This window comes from Macrosteles quadrilineatus, unplaced genomic scaffold (genome assembly GCF_028750875.1).
Source record: "Macrosteles quadrilineatus isolate MER2022 unplaced genomic scaffold, UCM_ALF_1.0 Scaffold_1__1_contigs__length_201487025, whole genome shotgun sequence".
Taxonomy (NCBI): domain Eukaryota; kingdom Metazoa; phylum Arthropoda; class Insecta; order Hemiptera; family Cicadellidae; genus Macrosteles; species Macrosteles quadrilineatus.
The window spans coordinates 170,667,966-170,685,842 of NW_026542594.1; the positions used below are offsets into that span (position 1 = coordinate 170,667,966).

General features: G+C 38.9%; 1 protein-coding gene across 2 annotated transcripts in view; it reads left to right on the forward strand.

The window, feature by feature from the left end:
* The window catches only part of LOC128983178 (serine/arginine repetitive matrix protein 1-like), a 62,390-nt gene extending 44,719 nt beyond the window's left edge, over positions 1-17,671 (forward strand). Inside the window, exons 2-4 of one of the 2 annotated variants that reach the window (XM_054402365.1) lie at positions 15,611-15,876; positions 16,540-16,640; positions 17,263-17,395. In XM_054402365.1, coding sequence (XP_054258340.1) covers positions 15,611-15,876; positions 16,540-16,611 — 338 coding nt within the window. In that variant the 3' untranslated portion in view covers positions 16,612-16,640; positions 17,263-17,395. Of the gene's footprint in view, positions 1-15,610; positions 15,877-16,539; positions 16,641-17,262 lie in introns of both variants that reach the window. The other variant, XM_054402364.1, reaches the window with a different exon arrangement.
* Positions 17,672-17,877: the final 206 nt, after the last annotated feature.

Consider the following 17,877-nt stretch of genomic DNA (forward strand, 5'->3'; position numbering starts at 1 on the left):
AACTCCGTTTTCATTGGTTCGCGAGCTCAACAGTTTTTTTACAACAGCTTGTAAGCTAATTAGTTACAATCAAAGTCACTCCGACAAAAATGAGTTTATACTTTTCACTATACTCAGACACATTCAGTCACACATTGAGCGTACCATTAGAAGATCCCTCCTCGGCGCGGCAGCAACTGGTACCCCCGGGGCCCGCTTTTGATCGCGCCTAAACACCTTGTAATTTGATCTATTCCCTTAACTGCCAACTAATATTAATGTGGAATAAATCAGCGACTTCCTAGTACCTGGTTGCGAGCTACCCACGCGTGTGCGGATGCGTTTCTTTTGCGATTCACAGGATAATTAGGTATGCAGGATTAATTATTTTAAATTATTGCAGCTGCACTTTGTGAAACAGGTTGTTGTGAATTAGGCTAGTTTTATTACAATTTTCTGTGAATTAAATACTGGCTTCAGCACGAAAATTAGCATTTTTTTATAATTGAGAGATCTTTTTTGTTTTTTTTTCTCACACAAGTAACGTTTTAAGTATTTTAGTAAGGGTGTTCCACAGAGAAGTAAAGCACATTACTTTTTTGTGACTGTTAAATTCTAGTCATGTTACTATCTACTTTAATTCCTAACTCTATACAATTACATATTATGGTATCTAGGTAAAGAACATTTTTCACTTGGAATCAAACCAGCATGTTCCCTACTTGAAGGTTATGAAGATTTGAAGGTATTTGAAGGCAAGCTCTCGGCTACCGAGACAAATCAAAGAAGAGGAAAAATAAGAAAAAGGGAATTGACGAAATATTATTTTTAAATTCTCTATTCTGGGAAACAAATAAATTAATCTTCCCTAATTTATTTACGACACAATAACATCGTCCAACAAAAAGCTGGGTTTACAACTTGTCATCTATTAGCAGGCGAAGACGGTTGTTGTCAAAATATTTTGCTACGAGGTGTAAATAAACACACCCAAACAACACAGACAGAGACTACTCATATTAGCTCGTTTTATGTTGAGAATGAAAAACTACTTTTAAAATAGCACCCATAAACCAAATGGTGTTTATACATATTCAGGATCTTATCAAAACTCGATGAACTGTTCACCGTTTCAAAATACAATATTTTGTTGGATAAGTCGACTATTCAATCATAATAGTATTTTTCATCACTAGGGTGTAAAGTGACTCTTTTCAACCCGAGCTCAAGTTTTAAGACGAAGCCGAGGTTGGAAAATGAGCGAGAGTTTGAAAGACACTTTGCCCGTGTGATAAACAATATTTTTCGTCATATCGCAACTTAAGCAAACTAAAAACGAAAATACTACAGTGTATGAGAGGTCAGTTCACCACCCGACATCAGCGAATCAGTTACCCGGAGCTGGATGATGTATGTCACCTCACACACTGATGCATGTCATATACAGTGTATGAGAGGTCATTTCACCACCCGACATCAGCGGATCAGTTACCGGGAGCCGGATGATGTATCCTCACACACTGAAGCATGTCATATACAGTGTATGAGAGGTCAGTTCACCACCCGACATCAGCGGATCAGTTTCCCGGAGCTGGATGATGTATGTCCCCTTACACACTGATGCATGCCATATACAGTGTATGAGAGGTCAGTTCACCACCCGACATCAGCGGATCAGTTACCGGGAGCCGGATGATGTATGTCACCTCACACACTGATGTATGCCATACACAGTGTATGAGAGGTCAGTTCACCACCCGACATCAGCGGATCAGTTTCCCGGAGCTGGATGATGTATGTCACCTCACACACTGATGCATGTCATATACAGTGTATGAGAGGTCAGTTCACCACCCGACATCAGCGGATCAGTTACCCGGAGCTGGATGATGTATCCTCACACACTGAAGCATGTCATATACAGTGTATGAGAGGTCAGTTCACCACCCGACATCAGCGGATCAGTTTCCCGGAGCTGGATGATGTATGTCACCTCACACACTGATGCATGTCATATACAGTGTATGAGAGGTCAGTTCACCACCCGACATCAGCGGATCAGTTACCCGGAGCTGGATGATGTATCCTCACACACTGAAGCATGTCATATACAGTGTATGAGAGGTCAGTTCACCACCCGATATCAGCGGATCAGTTTCCCGGAGCTGGATGATGTATGTCCCCTTACACACTGATGCATGCCATATACAGTGTATGAGAGGTCAGTTCACCACCCGACATCAGCGGATCAGTTACCGGGAGCCGGATGATGTATGTCACCTCACACACTGATGTATGCCATACACAGTGTATGACAGGTCAGTTCACCACCCGACATCAGCGGATCAGTTACCTGGAGCCGGATGATGTATGTCACCTCACACACTGATGTATGCCATACACAGTGTATGAGAGGTCAGTTCACCACCCGACATCAGCGGATCAGTTACCGGGAGCCGGATGATGTATGTCACCTCACACACTGATGTATGCCATATACAGTGTATGAGAGGTCAGTTCACCACCCGACATCAGCGGATCAGTTACCTGGAGCCGGATGATGTATGTCACCTCACACACTGATGTATGCCAGGTACAGTGTATGAGAGGTCAGTTCACCACCCGACATCAGCGGATCAGTTACCTGGAGCCGGATGATGTATGTCACCTCACACACTGATGTATGCCAGGTACAGTGTATGAGAGGTCAGTTCACCACCCGACATCAGCGGATCAGTTACCTGGAGCCGGATGATGTATGTCACCTCACACACTGATGCATGCCATATACAGTGTATGAGAGGTCAGTTCACCACCCGACATCAGCGGATCAGTTACCGGGAGCCGGATGATGTATGTCACCTCACACACTGATGCATGTCATATACAGTGTATGAGAGGTCAGTTCACCACCCGACATCAGCGGATCAGTTACCTGGAGCCGGATGATGTATGTCACCTCACACACTGATGTATGCCAGGTACAGTGTATGAGAGGTCAGTTCACCACCCGACATCAGCGGATCAGTTACCGGGAGCCGGATGATGTATGTCACCTCACACACTGATGTATGCCATACACAGTGTATGAGAGGTCAGTTCACCAACCGACATCAGCGGATCAGTTACCGGGAGCCGGATGATGTATGTCACCTCACACACTGATGTATGCCATACACAGTGTATGACAGGTCAGTTCACCACCCGACATCAGCGGATCAGTTACCTGGAGCCGGATGATGTATGTCACCTCACACACTGATGTATGCCAGGTACAGTGTATGAGAGGTCAGTTCACCACCCGACATCAGCGGATCAGTTACCGGGAGCCGGATGATGTTTGAGTCAAGATGCCGACTTCAATAACAAGCCCGCGCTCACTGATTACCGCGCCGGCCTATAATCTCACAAACCGCTTCGCACTTACCGCTCACGCACACTTCCTTCAGCCGAGCCTCACAGCCAAGCCTCTCTCTTGTACATCTTATTTACATTAAACACAAATTAGCCGACCAAGATTGTTAACATTAATATTTAAATTGTATTTTGACATTCCTTTCCTTGTATTACTCCCTAGTTCACAAATTATTTGTAAGAATGTACATATAGATCAAGGACCAACTTGAGGCCCTTGAGTTCAAGTACGTACATTCTGGAGATGGCGGTAGTCTGGAAGTGCCAAATTTAACCACTACATATTTCACATTGATATTAGTTATATGCGTAACAATACGCCAACCATAGCCATATTATCAATTAAATAGGTAATAGTTGAGTGGGCAACTGTCAAAATTAAACCCTCTCTCTTTGTTCCTACAATTTGATAAATTATGTGACACAAGATTATAGTTTACAATAAGTAGTAATTTCAGTTTCGCTCGGTTTAAAAGTTGGTTTAAGTTAAATAAATCCAATTCCGCATTGTTGGTGCCTTATTTAAACTACGTTTATTTGCATTCTACAACTATAACTTTACAGCGATAACATGGGAAATAGACGTCTACGAATCTCCATATCCAAAGAATTTCATAACAAAACTCTATTAACTATAATGCTTTAAATTTAGGTCCAAACAAAAATCCGTAGCTGTTTACTCCTGCATTAATTTGTTAAACTGTCTCATGATAATTTAAACGCAGCCCCTCCCTCATCAGAGCACATAAACTCATCAGGGCCAGCCACAATTCTGGAAATTTATCGCCCCTAAACCAGGACGGTCTAATAGAGCTGTGTTTATGCAGGGATAAATTCTCACTCGCGGGACTAATGGTGGGATATTTTGTGCCGTCATTGGCATCACTGTCGCGTTATTATTACGCTCCGGTTTATTTTAGATCCGGTGTGGAAGTTTGTAATGGTCTGACGAAAGCTGTCTCTTGTGCCTGAATCAGCTGTCAACAATCAGCTGATCAAAACTGTCTTGTTTGTTTATAGACGCTGTTCCTCCGAGTTATAGTTGAAAAACAATTTCTTATTGTGGTTTTATAACAATTAGTTATTATTGCGTTGAGTTTGCATACTAGAAGACGTCTGGCATATTGTAGATTAGAAGTACGTTTCATGCCCGGTTACATTACAATATCAATATAATGTCATCGATATCGATTAAATTGGTTTAGTATATACTTGATGGTAGATTTTAAAGTGTGAGCTTTACCATTTCGTGGCAGAGAACAAGCTGTAGATAGATAACATGAGAAAACATGTCCTTTTACTGTTTTGTGGGTTACTTCAAGTAGTGCTATAGTGTTACATTTGAAACTATATGTTTCAGAGGTTTTTCTATATGTTTGGGATTACCTCCCTGTAAATATTCTTTGTGATGCTTTAGCTAGCGTCCCAAGATCCAATGTTACCTCTGAATTTTTAAAATCACAGAAATTCATCATTTCATACATAGCAAGAAGACCTCTTATCCAGATTTAAACACTACGTCTTATCATCGTATATTTCTGTCGGTCCAGCTCAAGTATGCTTGAGAATACCTCCCTTTTAAATTTACTATTACTTGTCTGTAGATATTGATGCAGAGATTTACCTTGTGGTGTATCCTTAGAAGACTTTCTCCACAGATGTTACCCTATGTATCGCCTTCGTAGATTCACTGCAGAAGATGTTCCTCAAAGCCAAAAATCCTTGAGAAAACCTCCCTTTAATCTTTTCTACCCCTACTTCAGATAGTGCTCCAGTGTTTTCCTGAAGGTTTACAACTACAGAAGACATCAAAGGCCCTAGGAGACCTCCCCATTAGTTTTACCATTACGTGTTACCTCACTAGGTTTACTGCCACAGATGATCCTCTACACTCTCTGATAACTACACTTACAGGTGACCCTGTTCTACACGGTAGCTGTGTTCCTAGAACTCATAACTTTCACATAAACGCCATCTGCAGGTTGTGTCTGTGGTTTTCTGGGTATGCCATTACCTTCGCTTAACTCCGAACACCGATGACATCCACAACGTTGTCGTTGTCGTTAGATGAGCAAGGTTAACCGAAACTACCAGGTATAGGTAATGACGGAATACACCATCGTGTATGGTGCTTCCATCTAAAACTCTGGAAAAAATCTAAGAGCCATGCTCAGAGGATTGATTTCATGGGAAGTTAGATTGTTAAAAATATTCTTTACGCCCTGAATGTATTTTTTGTAGTCACGATGCAAAATTCTCCCCTTACCAATCAAGAATATTCTGTAGCCTAAGTTCATCCTATTTTGGAGAAGGGTTTTGAAATTTGATCATTTTCACAGCACTTTTTTGTCGAATCAATAGAGCATTTTTCTTGTAACAAAATTCCACATTTCAATACTAATATCCACCAATTTTGCGATTGAACTGTACGAGAATGGGACCTTTTAACATCTAAATTTAGTTTTGAGTCTTATTCGAGAACCCTCCCACCAAATCCGAGCGATACACTCCAAACACACCCAGCAATTAATCAACCACCCACCTAAACCTTTATCCGAGGACTGAAATAAATCATATTTACATAACACAGAGTGAGGAAACATCAGAGCCAAATAAACCTACTAAATAATCATGACACGAGTCCGGTACAAAAACGTGTTGGTCCGTATCAATCGAGCACCCACAGGGGTGAAACGTGTCGACCACTCCTCAAAGATAAATAGCGTTAACACGTGACAGAGGTGAGATTCTAGAGGTTGTGGAGCCTCCAGCGAGTAGTTCCTGGACCTCCCACCTAGAGCGCTAGCGGGCCACCCATGCCGGCCGCCATCTTGGCGATTGAAACATCAATTGAGCCTGATTAACAGGTGAATTATGTTAATCGCGAGATCTGTCACGGCTTGGTCAGTTGCTATTAGATTTGGTTTTAAAATTTTAATTCGCGAAGTCTGTCAAGGACTTGTTTTTGCCCCTGAGATATCGAATGAGAGAGTAATTTGATTTCAGTTTTGAGCTGGAGTTTAAGTGTAATTTGTTTTGGGTAATTGGACTATCTTATGATTTCTGGATGGGGAATCTGGAAATTCAACGCAGTACTGACTCAAGATAGCTTGGGGGTTAACTGAAGAATGTTTTCAAATTAAATGCGAAGGATTGTCTTAGAGAGTATTACCTCTTTAATGCCACCACTTCATGTACACTTCATGCAAACAGAGTTTATTTGTGTTTTGACGTGACCCAATGCTCCAATCATGACCAACATTAATTAAATCAAACAAGTCTTAGGAAATTTAGGCCTATTGCCGTAGCTGGAACCCTCAAAATCGGTTTCTCGAATGTATTCTTATAGGGAAAAAACATAGCTATTACTTCTGTGATCTTCCAGAAGTAATAAGAAACAAATGTTTTTAATAACACATAGCCTACTGAAAACTGTTTGTTGTTAAGTTAAATTTGTTATGATGTTTAAACGTAGCAGGTCTTTAAACCAATAATTTGAACAGACGTGATATGCAAAAACACTCTCTCTTTTTTATTTACAGCCAAGCTCATGATGCATGCTGATAGTTATTGCTTGAACGATGAAGCATGTCTGCTGGGAAGAGATCGAAAGCCTTTGTTTTAGAAGCTCGAGTTGTTTAAATCCAATAAATCAACACATTTTCAGTCATTCAGCTGAAGGTTGTTGCATGCAGTTTTAGTACTTCATAGTCAGAAAACATATGCAAGTAACTATACTCTTGAAAGCAACTTTCTGTCCATTGAAATTTCTCTAGAACAATATGAAGTCCAAAACTGTCTGTAATACCAACGAAAACCAAAATTTTCATTGGTATCGAGATTTTCGAAGGTGCGGGGAGGATTATTGCGCGTGTGTTTGTGATCGCGCGTGCGTAGGTCTCGATTGGTCGCGGTCTGCCCAGATCGTCGGCACCCTTGATCATACCGAGTTTCACGGCCCTCAGCCTGTCTCTACTCCAGTCTCTAGTCTTTAGTCTCTGAGTCGCCGACTCTGGCCGACGCTGCCCGCTACGTCATCAATCTTTGATTACATTGTTGATCAAGCATTGTTTGGGCTTCGGAGACGCCTCTACTAACTAGATCGGGTTAATCAGCTCAGACAAAAAGTCTTGGTCCATTGTAGGAAATAGAATATGGCTTGTACAATAGGGTTGGGGAAATTAACACCAAATTGAGTGGCAGAACAGGCTTTGCATCAGAAGAATTTGAAAATGAAGCTATTTAGGGCAATTTTGGCTTGGCATCTAGAACTCTATTTTCTAATGGTTCTTTCAGATCATATGAGTAAATTTAAGAACGTTTCAAGCATCAAGAATCCAAAGTATCATGACGAATTGACTGGTTAATGTTTGACTTTGATGTAATGGCAAAGACTGTGGGTATAATTTGGTTGTAACATTTTCAAAGTTAAACTCCAACATAAAGACCAGAATACTCGCTTTTAAGGATTTATACTGGTTCTAATTCATGTCTAACCCCATTCCACTATTCCAACATAAATCATCAGACAATGGCAACATTTCATGCTAGACCTACGTTAATACATCAAGTCCACTTGTCCGTTCTTATCTTTGAAATAGCTAATAATGGCGCAATTAATGCACATGAACTCTCCAGTCTTGTTAGATGGGAAGTCCATAGGGGATAATTGGCTTTCCTGACGCGAGGTAATTAATTATAGAATTAATTTGATAATAAAGATGGCGGGCCGGCGACCTTCGCTATCAGATGGTGATAAGTGTAATGTGTTATGGGGCGTTGGCGTAACTAGCAGTTCACACGTTAACTGGCACTCATTGTTGCCTTCTGGTTAACATTAACGTTCAAGCATAACGTACACAGGATATGAGGCTAGAGTAAAAGCGTGTTAAATGGGTTGTCGACCTGAAACTGTGATAAAGTTTTGGTATTAGGTGAGTTTAGTAAATAATCTTCGTCAATTACATGACAACTGAATCACAAGATGAAAACTCCCAATTCGATTTTAGGTTGCGGAAAACGTGAAATGAAAATACTGAAAAATAAAGTAAGCTTCCACGATTTAAGTAGACGGTCGAATATTGGTCACTATGGACTGGTGAAAATACTGGTCAAAGTTTTGGATGCGGTGAAGAAATCAAACCTTTCTACCACCATGCATGGAAATGATCACCTGTAAATTTCCTTTTATCCATCCTTGCTCGTGTTTGTGAGCAGGAATGACCATTCCCGTTGATATGAAAATCTTATGCGTATCAAACATATTCACAAATCACGAGCTAAAACAGTCATTGCCACTGTTGAAATGTATAGCCGCACTCTAGTTCTTTCCTCGCAGTTTAGATCTTTCAGATGAAGATACATTCTTTATTGGAGAACATCCTCCAATATATCAATTACAGTAGTATAATTAATATAATCAATACTACCCTGCTATGTTGAGTAAGTAAACATGATTCTCGAAGACTCGCTTTTATAATATTGTACTTTTGCCTAAACATTGAGGCCCTATAGTACACCATCTGTTGTATATAGCCTAAAATTTACAACAATGTACTTGTTCAATAAACACAACCATGTGCAGGCGGCGCCTCTCAAGATCCCGAGGTTTTGATACCATCTCCATCGATCCCTAATGGCTTCCTGCCCATGATTTAAATTTCGCCGTTGATTTCTTTAAGAAGCCGCAGGAAACATAACTCACTACAATCAGAGACCATAAACGCGCGGAAAAAACTGCGCTCCGGACCTTGATACTGCCCGGTCCTTGTGTGATTGGCGTTAATATCGGCGATAAAACTGAGTTAGGGTTGCGGAATTTTGTTACTTTCCATTGTTGTCGCAGTTAACTAAAAAGGTAAATTGTTTTGTTCATTGCAAAAATTCTATTAAAGTATGATTCGTCAAGTTACTAAAGTTTACGTTGACATAGTTTACGTTAAAGCTGGTCTATTAAAAACAGTTCAAAATGAAAAATGAAAATAGTTTTACTGTTAAATCACCATTTTGAATTTAAGAAATTTTATTTTGAACATCATTTTACGTATTGGTTACTTTATAATAGGGATATAATACAATACAGATCTGGTAAATTTTTTATGTATCTACACTTGTAAAAATTTGAAAGACTATAAATATATATATAATGGTGATGATTTTCGACCATTTACATAGGTCATCATAAATTCTAATTTAAAACGATGTAAAGGATAGGTTAGGTTAGGAACCTTGATGTATTGTCAAAGAAATACAGATTAAGAAGGTATTTTAAGTTAAAATATGATGTATTGGAATTTATTCACCAATAGGATTGGATACAAATTGGTTCTTTACTCGGGATAAATAATTAATTATATTTATGTTTTATACGAGTAAAAAAATTGTAAAGCCAATAAGAAACTCCCATAAGTGGTTAAACTGATTCAAAGGCTTCCCACATATAACTGTAGATAAAACAACGTTTAGGAACCAAAACGATCACACCGATCAAAACTTTCCTTCCGCATTATTGAAAGGCGCAAATGATTCGGAACTAACATGAGAACATCGCATTTAACATTATAACCGATCCCTTATGCGATCAAGGTTCCGGTAAACGGCAACAATCAACTTGTCAACAATGGAGTCAATTGTTAGAACAAAATGTCAACAATGCCATTGTTGTGGTGAGAGCGCATTGTTGGAAGCAATCACCCTGCACCTGGCCGGAATTAACGGAGTTAACTCTCGCCGGTGTTTTTGTAGGGACTCTAAAATGCCGCTAAGAGGGTGTGAAATAGAATTTGTAGGCGGCAGCGCCTGTGAGGCTTGCTGGATAATCAATCATTCTACTTCGTCTACCGATATAGATCGGTAATTTGCACAAAGGTTGAACGAATCTCGTGTGAAACCTAGGATCATTAGGATGGTGCGTCAACGATGTGTTTCTAATGGACTGAATCTCGCTAGTCAGAAGTTTAGAATTGTATGATAAAGTATTGTTGAAATAGGTAGAATGAATAAAATAGTTGTATGCTTATGTAATGAAGAAACCCCCCCCCCCCTCCAAAAGGGTGATTTTGTTATGAAAATAAGTCATAGAGGTCACCAAAAGTTAATTAAACACCTGAACAATAATTAGACTTTGAAATCATGGTGAAGTAATTTCAAACATATATGTTACGGAAATCATTGTATACCTATCTATACGTTTGGTACGTGTAAACGCACCGTAATAATTCTACATAAAGCAACCTAAAATTGTGGCCATGAAGATAAAAATTGCTAAGTTTTTTTTTTATCCACGTCCACGATGAAAATGTATACGCTGTGTAACATGCTATATTGCCAATGAAATAATGGGGGAAAAATTGACGAATTGTGCGGATTTTCATCCATCAAAATCTAACCTGACATGATAATATAACCAAACCTCTCCGATAATTGCAGAGACTGTAGATAAATTATATTAGTAAGACAAATCACGTGACCTATCGAAACCGCTAAAAGTGCTACACTTTACCTTTCACTTTGACCTAACCTAACCTAAAAAAGCTTTCACAGCGGTGGTAAACGATAATTGAACGACTCTCTGACCAAAGGATTAGAGGTAAAGAACTGCACCAGGTTAAAATAATCGGACTCGTATGATAAATTTACTAAACATTCAATTCAAACCTAACCTATCCAAATAAAACCTAGGCCTACCAAAATTTAACCTAGCTTTTTCTGACAACCTAACCTAACTTTTCTTACATGTAAGCTATTCCCGTTCCTATCAAAGGATTGAAGGCACAGAACCACACCAGCTGGAGTCAGAAGGAGTGGAAGGTGTAGGTCTAGAAGGGTCGGCGCGCGGCGCGGCAAGGCGGCAACATCAAAGAAAAGAGCTGCGTATCGGTCTCACATTAGCGATATTGTCACCCGCGTAAAGTACCCCCTACAAACCGACTGCCGCCAATAAGTAATCTTCGGCGTATCGTTCTGTCATAACAATAACTCCTCTGTGGAATGCAGCCTAGCATATTTCATGAATATGCACATAGCTGTTTCATAATTAGTTGTGCAAGCCTGACGAAATTTCAAACACGAAATAATATCTTTTGACGTATATAATGATTAGTACTGTTACAATTTTGAAAACTCAGTTTTGTACTTCGTATTTTTAATCTAGTTTTAAATTGATTTAATTTATTTAATGTATTATACTTAGTTGATTTGTTGACAGTCAAGTTCTGGGCCCAATTTTGTATGAGTAGTGGAATGGACTTTTCTTAAATGGATTTTGCTTTGATAGTAATTCCTAGTCATTTAATGTAAAATAGAAACAGTACCAGTTAAGGTCACGCAAAAGCGCAAAAGATGAAAAGAAACCAATAATGCATTTGATTGCTGAACCGAATCAAAAATTATTTTACAGCAACATACTGAAGTGCATAGGCTGCGGCTCCACTTGCCGTAAATTGTCGCGCTGCAAATTGTAGCGCGCTACACGCTACAGTTGGTGGCTCCACTAGCAGCAGAGTACGAACTACAATCTGCAGCGTCCTCAGATGCATCGTGGCTCCACTAGCAGTAAGTGTAGCGCGGAGGTAAACGTGGCCCTGGATCATGCCTCAAATTAACATTCGTAGTGTTGTTATCAGTGTACTTTATCAAGACGACGCCGATCACAGCAGGAAAATGGTGGATCCATCCAATATTAAGCAACGTTAAGTCCGAAGGGATGTTCCACACAGCATACTGAAAGTATTCAGACAAGTTTTTTTGAATATTATCGAATGTCCCAAAACTCGTTTGATTACTTAATAGAATCAGTATCAACACGTTTTCAGAAGGATACCAAACTAAGAGAAGCAATTGGAGTATAGGAAAGGTTTTCCCAGTGACATTAAGGTAATTTTAGTGTACTGAATTTTAACTAATTAATTTTATTCAACCTCAGAAGTAATATTTCTAAGTAACCAATGTAAGGTGAATATCAATATGAGTTTCGTGAGTTTTTTTATTATAGGGATAATTATAACAATTGTACGACTGTTGCACTTAAAAACAAATTGAATGTTTTCACGTATTTGTTTCTCCAATCATACTACTGTTTTACTTTATAATATAAAGTAGGAAACCCCTTACACAACCTCTATAAAACAAGATTCCCACACTCCCGATGTAATAATTTAATAAATTTCTAATATAAAAACTTCACAGTCCAGTTCAGGCTCCATTGATTACAAATCAATCCACAAAAATAAAAATAAAACTAAAGACACTAAAAAGTGTATTGTCCATGTATGCCTGTCGGCTGTACGTACACTGACTTGGCGCGGCACTACAATCTACAACTAGTGGAGCCACCTGTTGGCTGCAAAATGTAGCGCGAAAATGGTCCGAGTTCCATTCCCGCGCGACGCTACATTCTACGGCGCGCTGTAAAATGTAGCGCGCTGCAGACTGTCGCTAGTGGAGCCACCTTCGTTTGATCGCTGCATTCCCATTTCCTCAACTGACGAGCTACAATTTGCAGCGCGGCAATCTACGGCAAGTGGAGCCGCGGCCATACTCTCTCTTTTCTCAGGATTACCTAGTGAAACCACACGTGAAGACTCCAGAAAATTTATCCAGTACGAGTAACTATTCAGATCAAAAGTCATGGTTTCCAATTGCACCTTTTATGCCTATTCACATCCATTGTCACGTTTAAATCTCCAAAAGAATCATTTTACTCTATCTTTACACAGATTACATGCGAATCCCACTCGAGCAATCAGTCAAACCGCTCGTTCAAGTCTCCAATAGAATCTCAATGTCCAGCGATTCCCGTAGGTCTTCGGTGTCTGCAGGAGTCTGTAAGAGTGCACGAGCCGCTGCGGCTTGTTATATGTAAATGACACGAGCAGGACCGGGCCCAGGCGGTTATTCTATTAGGCGGCGGCGAGGCAAACCAGAAGGTGACTTACGGCACCATTAGCAGCCACATCTCACCTCGCCTCGCCTGCAACCGGCAACCGGCTCTGCAACTCCGGGCCATGGCGGATCTACAGATTAGAATGTGGAGGTTCTGCAAAACCGCATATTGGTTCTGTATACTGTATGTGTAGATTGACTAGTATATGAGCTCTAAAAATGTGCTCCAAAACTGTCAATCTCCTCTTTAGGAACACTGTAGAGTGGAAAAAACTTTAGCACAGCAGCTGTGGAGGGTTTAAGCCATGAAGATCGGAGACATTGAAACTAGTTTATATAAAGCTCTGAAGCAATTAAACATTTAACTTACCTAAAAGACTGATAAATAAATTTGTTCCTCTAATAATGTGGGTAATTGAAAATGTTTGTTGTTCTGAAGGTCTGAAACTTTGTACTACATTTCTCTGATTATCTGAAGCGTTGTGTATAGGGCCTATGTTTCTCTGAAGATGTGTATGATTGCAAATTCATTACATTGAAGATTTCAATTGCGATACATCTTTGGATACCATCGTTGCTTGACAATTTTAAAACTATGCACATATTTAGCTCCGAAGTTCAGTATGCTACAATTCTGCAGTTCTGTTGCAATAGGATTGTATGCAGTTCTACATCTCAGAAACATGCATAGCATCTTATCTCAAGCCCAATATTGCTTAGTCTATAAGTTATTATGAAGTTCCAATTTTCTAAACCGTTGATCCCTGAAAGTTTGCAAATTCGTGCAGCAAATAACCAAATTAGTCCATTTTAAGTCGGCAAAAATTTTTAAATTGACTACCTAATTTGTTGATCCTCGAATTGCAAATTAGCAGTTCAGGAACAACAATCAAATTATTGATATAATAGTTTACTAGTTTGCATTATAATAAATTCATGTTCCGTTTATAAATTCGTGAAGTAGGCCTAAGAAGTACTTCATGCGAGATAGGGTCGAATAAGGATTTCTGTTGCCTCATATCAATGTTGTATGGAACTTAACTTAAGTTGAATTCAATTAAACCTCAGCAAAATACGCTACTTTTGATTTAGGTTTAGAAATTAATACATCTATTGGCGTAATGAAGTTTTAAAATAAGAAAATACTTGAGAAATCTTGCAGTACAGTACAAGCGAAAAACGCAGAAAAGGATTCCTTCATAGTAATAAGCCACTGACACACACACGCACACTAACACACACGTGCGGCGACCGGCATAAATACTTGTTACAGGAACTCGCATAGCCGTTATTTATGAACACGTTCAATGGGACAAAATAAAGAGTGTAGTGAATCGGCTGCGATTATGAGGCTGTGAAATATTGTGATACGAATGACAGAAGGCGGTGCTTTGAGCTTTGTTCTCCGCCGCCGCCGCGCGCTATTCACCCGCTCAAAACACCTCTTTACCATAAAAACTCGGATGAAATAATTTCTTCGTACTAGTATTGCGTGTGTTACAGCCTTCCAAGTGTTCTTGACGTGTTTTGTTACGTTTTTACTGGAGTTTAAAGAGTTTTGCAAGGGCTATTGCCAACAATTCTTTTGTTTGATTTAAAAACCAAGTTTTTGTTTTAACTGCTGAACTTTCATGATACCATACTTAACTTGATCTCTCTTTAAGATTTTACAGTGTGAGTTATTTTCTTTGCAAATTTTTAAAATGTGTTTTACTTTTTGTGTGTTCTTGGATGGGACGTTTTTGGTGTTTTTTTTTTTTAAAGAACTGTTTTTATTTCCTTGCTCTAGGAAACCATTTAACTAATCTTTATGAATAAACTTTTTAAATTAGCTATTGTAACCCAATACAACCATCAAATACTTAATTTGAAGGTTCCAATAGTGCCTACAATTCTTTTTATTCCAAACGAACTATTATTCTATCAGTTCTGAAGAGCTTTCAGCTGTCACTAGGTCGTCAGCAGCTCACTTCAAAAGGTCGCCGCCTCATACAGACAGATCACACCACTTCAGCCATCATTGATATTTTTATATAAAAATGAATATAGTTTATTATTTCAATCTAAACTGTAGTAATGAACCTCATAGAAGATTAGGAATAGCGTGTACGAAAATGTGTTGAATATTGAGCAAAATGTTTCTAGAGATTTGCAGTTGAACCCTAATATTTTCTCTTTCATCAAAAATCTTTTCCCAAAACATCCTTGCATCATGAGTGGTCATAGCTCAAGTACCGATCAAAATCGTAACTACTAAAAGCGTTCACCACTGTTATAATTACTTACCCATGGAACTGTCAAATACAGATTTTTAATCAAACTCTACTTGTTTCAGAGGGTCAAGCGAGCCACCTGAACCTGTTCAACAGCCGCCAGCAGCCCAAGAAGAAGAGGAAGTCAAGGACGGCGTTCACCAACCACCAAATCTTCGAGCTGGAGAAGCGGTTCCTCTACCAGAAGTACCTATCTCCTGCGGACCGTGATGAGATCGCTGGCCAGCTGGGTCTGACCAATGCCCAGGTGATCACGTGGTTCCAGAACAGACGGGCGAAGCTGAAGAGGGACATGGAGGAGTTGAAGAAGGACGTAGAGAGCACCAAGGTACAACCAGAACCGTTACCTTGGTGATCGGCGCAGGTCAGGACTCAAGTCCTAGGCTCATGTACTTTCCATACTTTGAACTGGAACACATGAAAAGAGATAACTCTGCCTTGACCTTAGTGCTGAACAAATTTAGTATAGTTTAATTTTATTATTTCAAAAAAACTTTTTTATGATTTCCTACAAAAATAATCATTTATTGAAAATTTATCGAAAAAGTTAGTGCATTTAATTATTCTTTTCCTTTGTTACGAGGAAACATAAGCCAATAATTTTTGTTATTAAATCATAATATAGCCCATAAAACATTGAATGGCTCTTTTCAGAAAATATGTATTTTTATCATGCATAGTTGCACCTAAAACTGTTTTCCAGTTTTCTGTTTAGTTCAGAGTTTTTAAATGAACATGAGATATAGTTTTTATTGTTATGGAGAAATTAGTCACGATATAGATGACTCTAGAAGCTATGGATTGAGAACATGTGTTTCCTAAATTTAAAAAAAATGTGATTGTGACCATCAATATTGAAATTGAAGTAAAGAATAAAGGATGGAAAATTTAGTGAAGTTAATAGTGAATAAATATTTTTTGTCTTTAGTAAATACAGGTAACGCAAACTTTTGGTTCACTGCGGTAATATATTGCTTTTTGTCCCAATCAGGGATCTCGAGAACGTGCCCAACAATTGAAAACTGCTCTTGCTGTGTCGTATAGAGGGCCGTTATACGAATAATACACACCAAATCTCGTAAATATACAACTGTGAGTATAACAATATGCATCTTTAAACAAATCTGCACTAAACCCGGGATTTAAATATTTTTAACATCACGTATCAACTTATCTGTTAACAAACAATATGGGTTTGAGGGTTAAAATCATTTGATTTTCTAAAAGTCATTATATTGATGGTCACAAAAACATGTTACTAAACATTTTGATAAGTTTGCACATAATCACATTATTTGACAATTCAATCAAAATGGGGCGAAAATCAAGCATATGCTATTTGAATTCAGTCAATTGTGTGTCGGTTTAGATTAAAGCACACTGTCCTGTACTTATACCAAGTTAGTGTAAAATAAATGTTGGTATCATAGTGCCCGTCAGTATGTATGTCAAATTAAATCAAGTGAAGTTAAATCTGCAGAAAACATCACAAATGTAAATGGCAATTTTATGATTTTGAAACATTTTTTATTACTAATGTGTAGACATCTATTTCAGATACCATAAGATAAAATCCGAGAAATATGTATTTTTAAATTAAAATCGGTCATAATTTCCTCTTCGTATTCTTTGACTAATTCTAACTATTCTTTCAAAATGTTCTTCACTTGTCTAGTACGAATTTGCATGAGTTACATAAGTTGTATGCTTCCAGGTCTTGAGCGCTCACAAATCATTCCTGGAGAACGTGCAAAACCTCGGAATCCTCAAGAAGAAGTCGGTGGCGGGACACGAGGCAGACGACAAACCTCTGAATGTCGTCATGGAGAAGTAAGAAGTCACTAGACAAACGTAGAGTTCTGCATCGTCAAGAGGACAGCGGAAACCATCGAAAAGACTACAACTTCTCAATGATCACGGAGAATTCAGTTGAAGACAATTGTGAAACTCATAGACCATCTCCGTCGCTAAGAAGAAGTCAGCGAAAACCCCCAAAGAAGATCATCATCTCTCGTCTCCATGATAACACGTGGAATTTAGACGAAGTCATTTGTGAAACTTATATACCGTACCCATCACCTTCCATTGGTCAGAGAAAGAGAAATATAGATACGGCAGTGGACATGAGTCTACTAATAATGAATAGATTTCTAGTATCTTCAAGAAGAGAGCAGTGCCACGCTTCGCTGTAAGCCCAAAGTAGTGAGGACGATCTTTTCAATTTCATGGAAAAGGTTTTGACTAAGGAGCTCATTGAATAACAGAATATTAGCGGAGAAATGAATTTTAGGCCAGAGGAAATTAGAAAAAATCTAAATGCTGTGCAGAA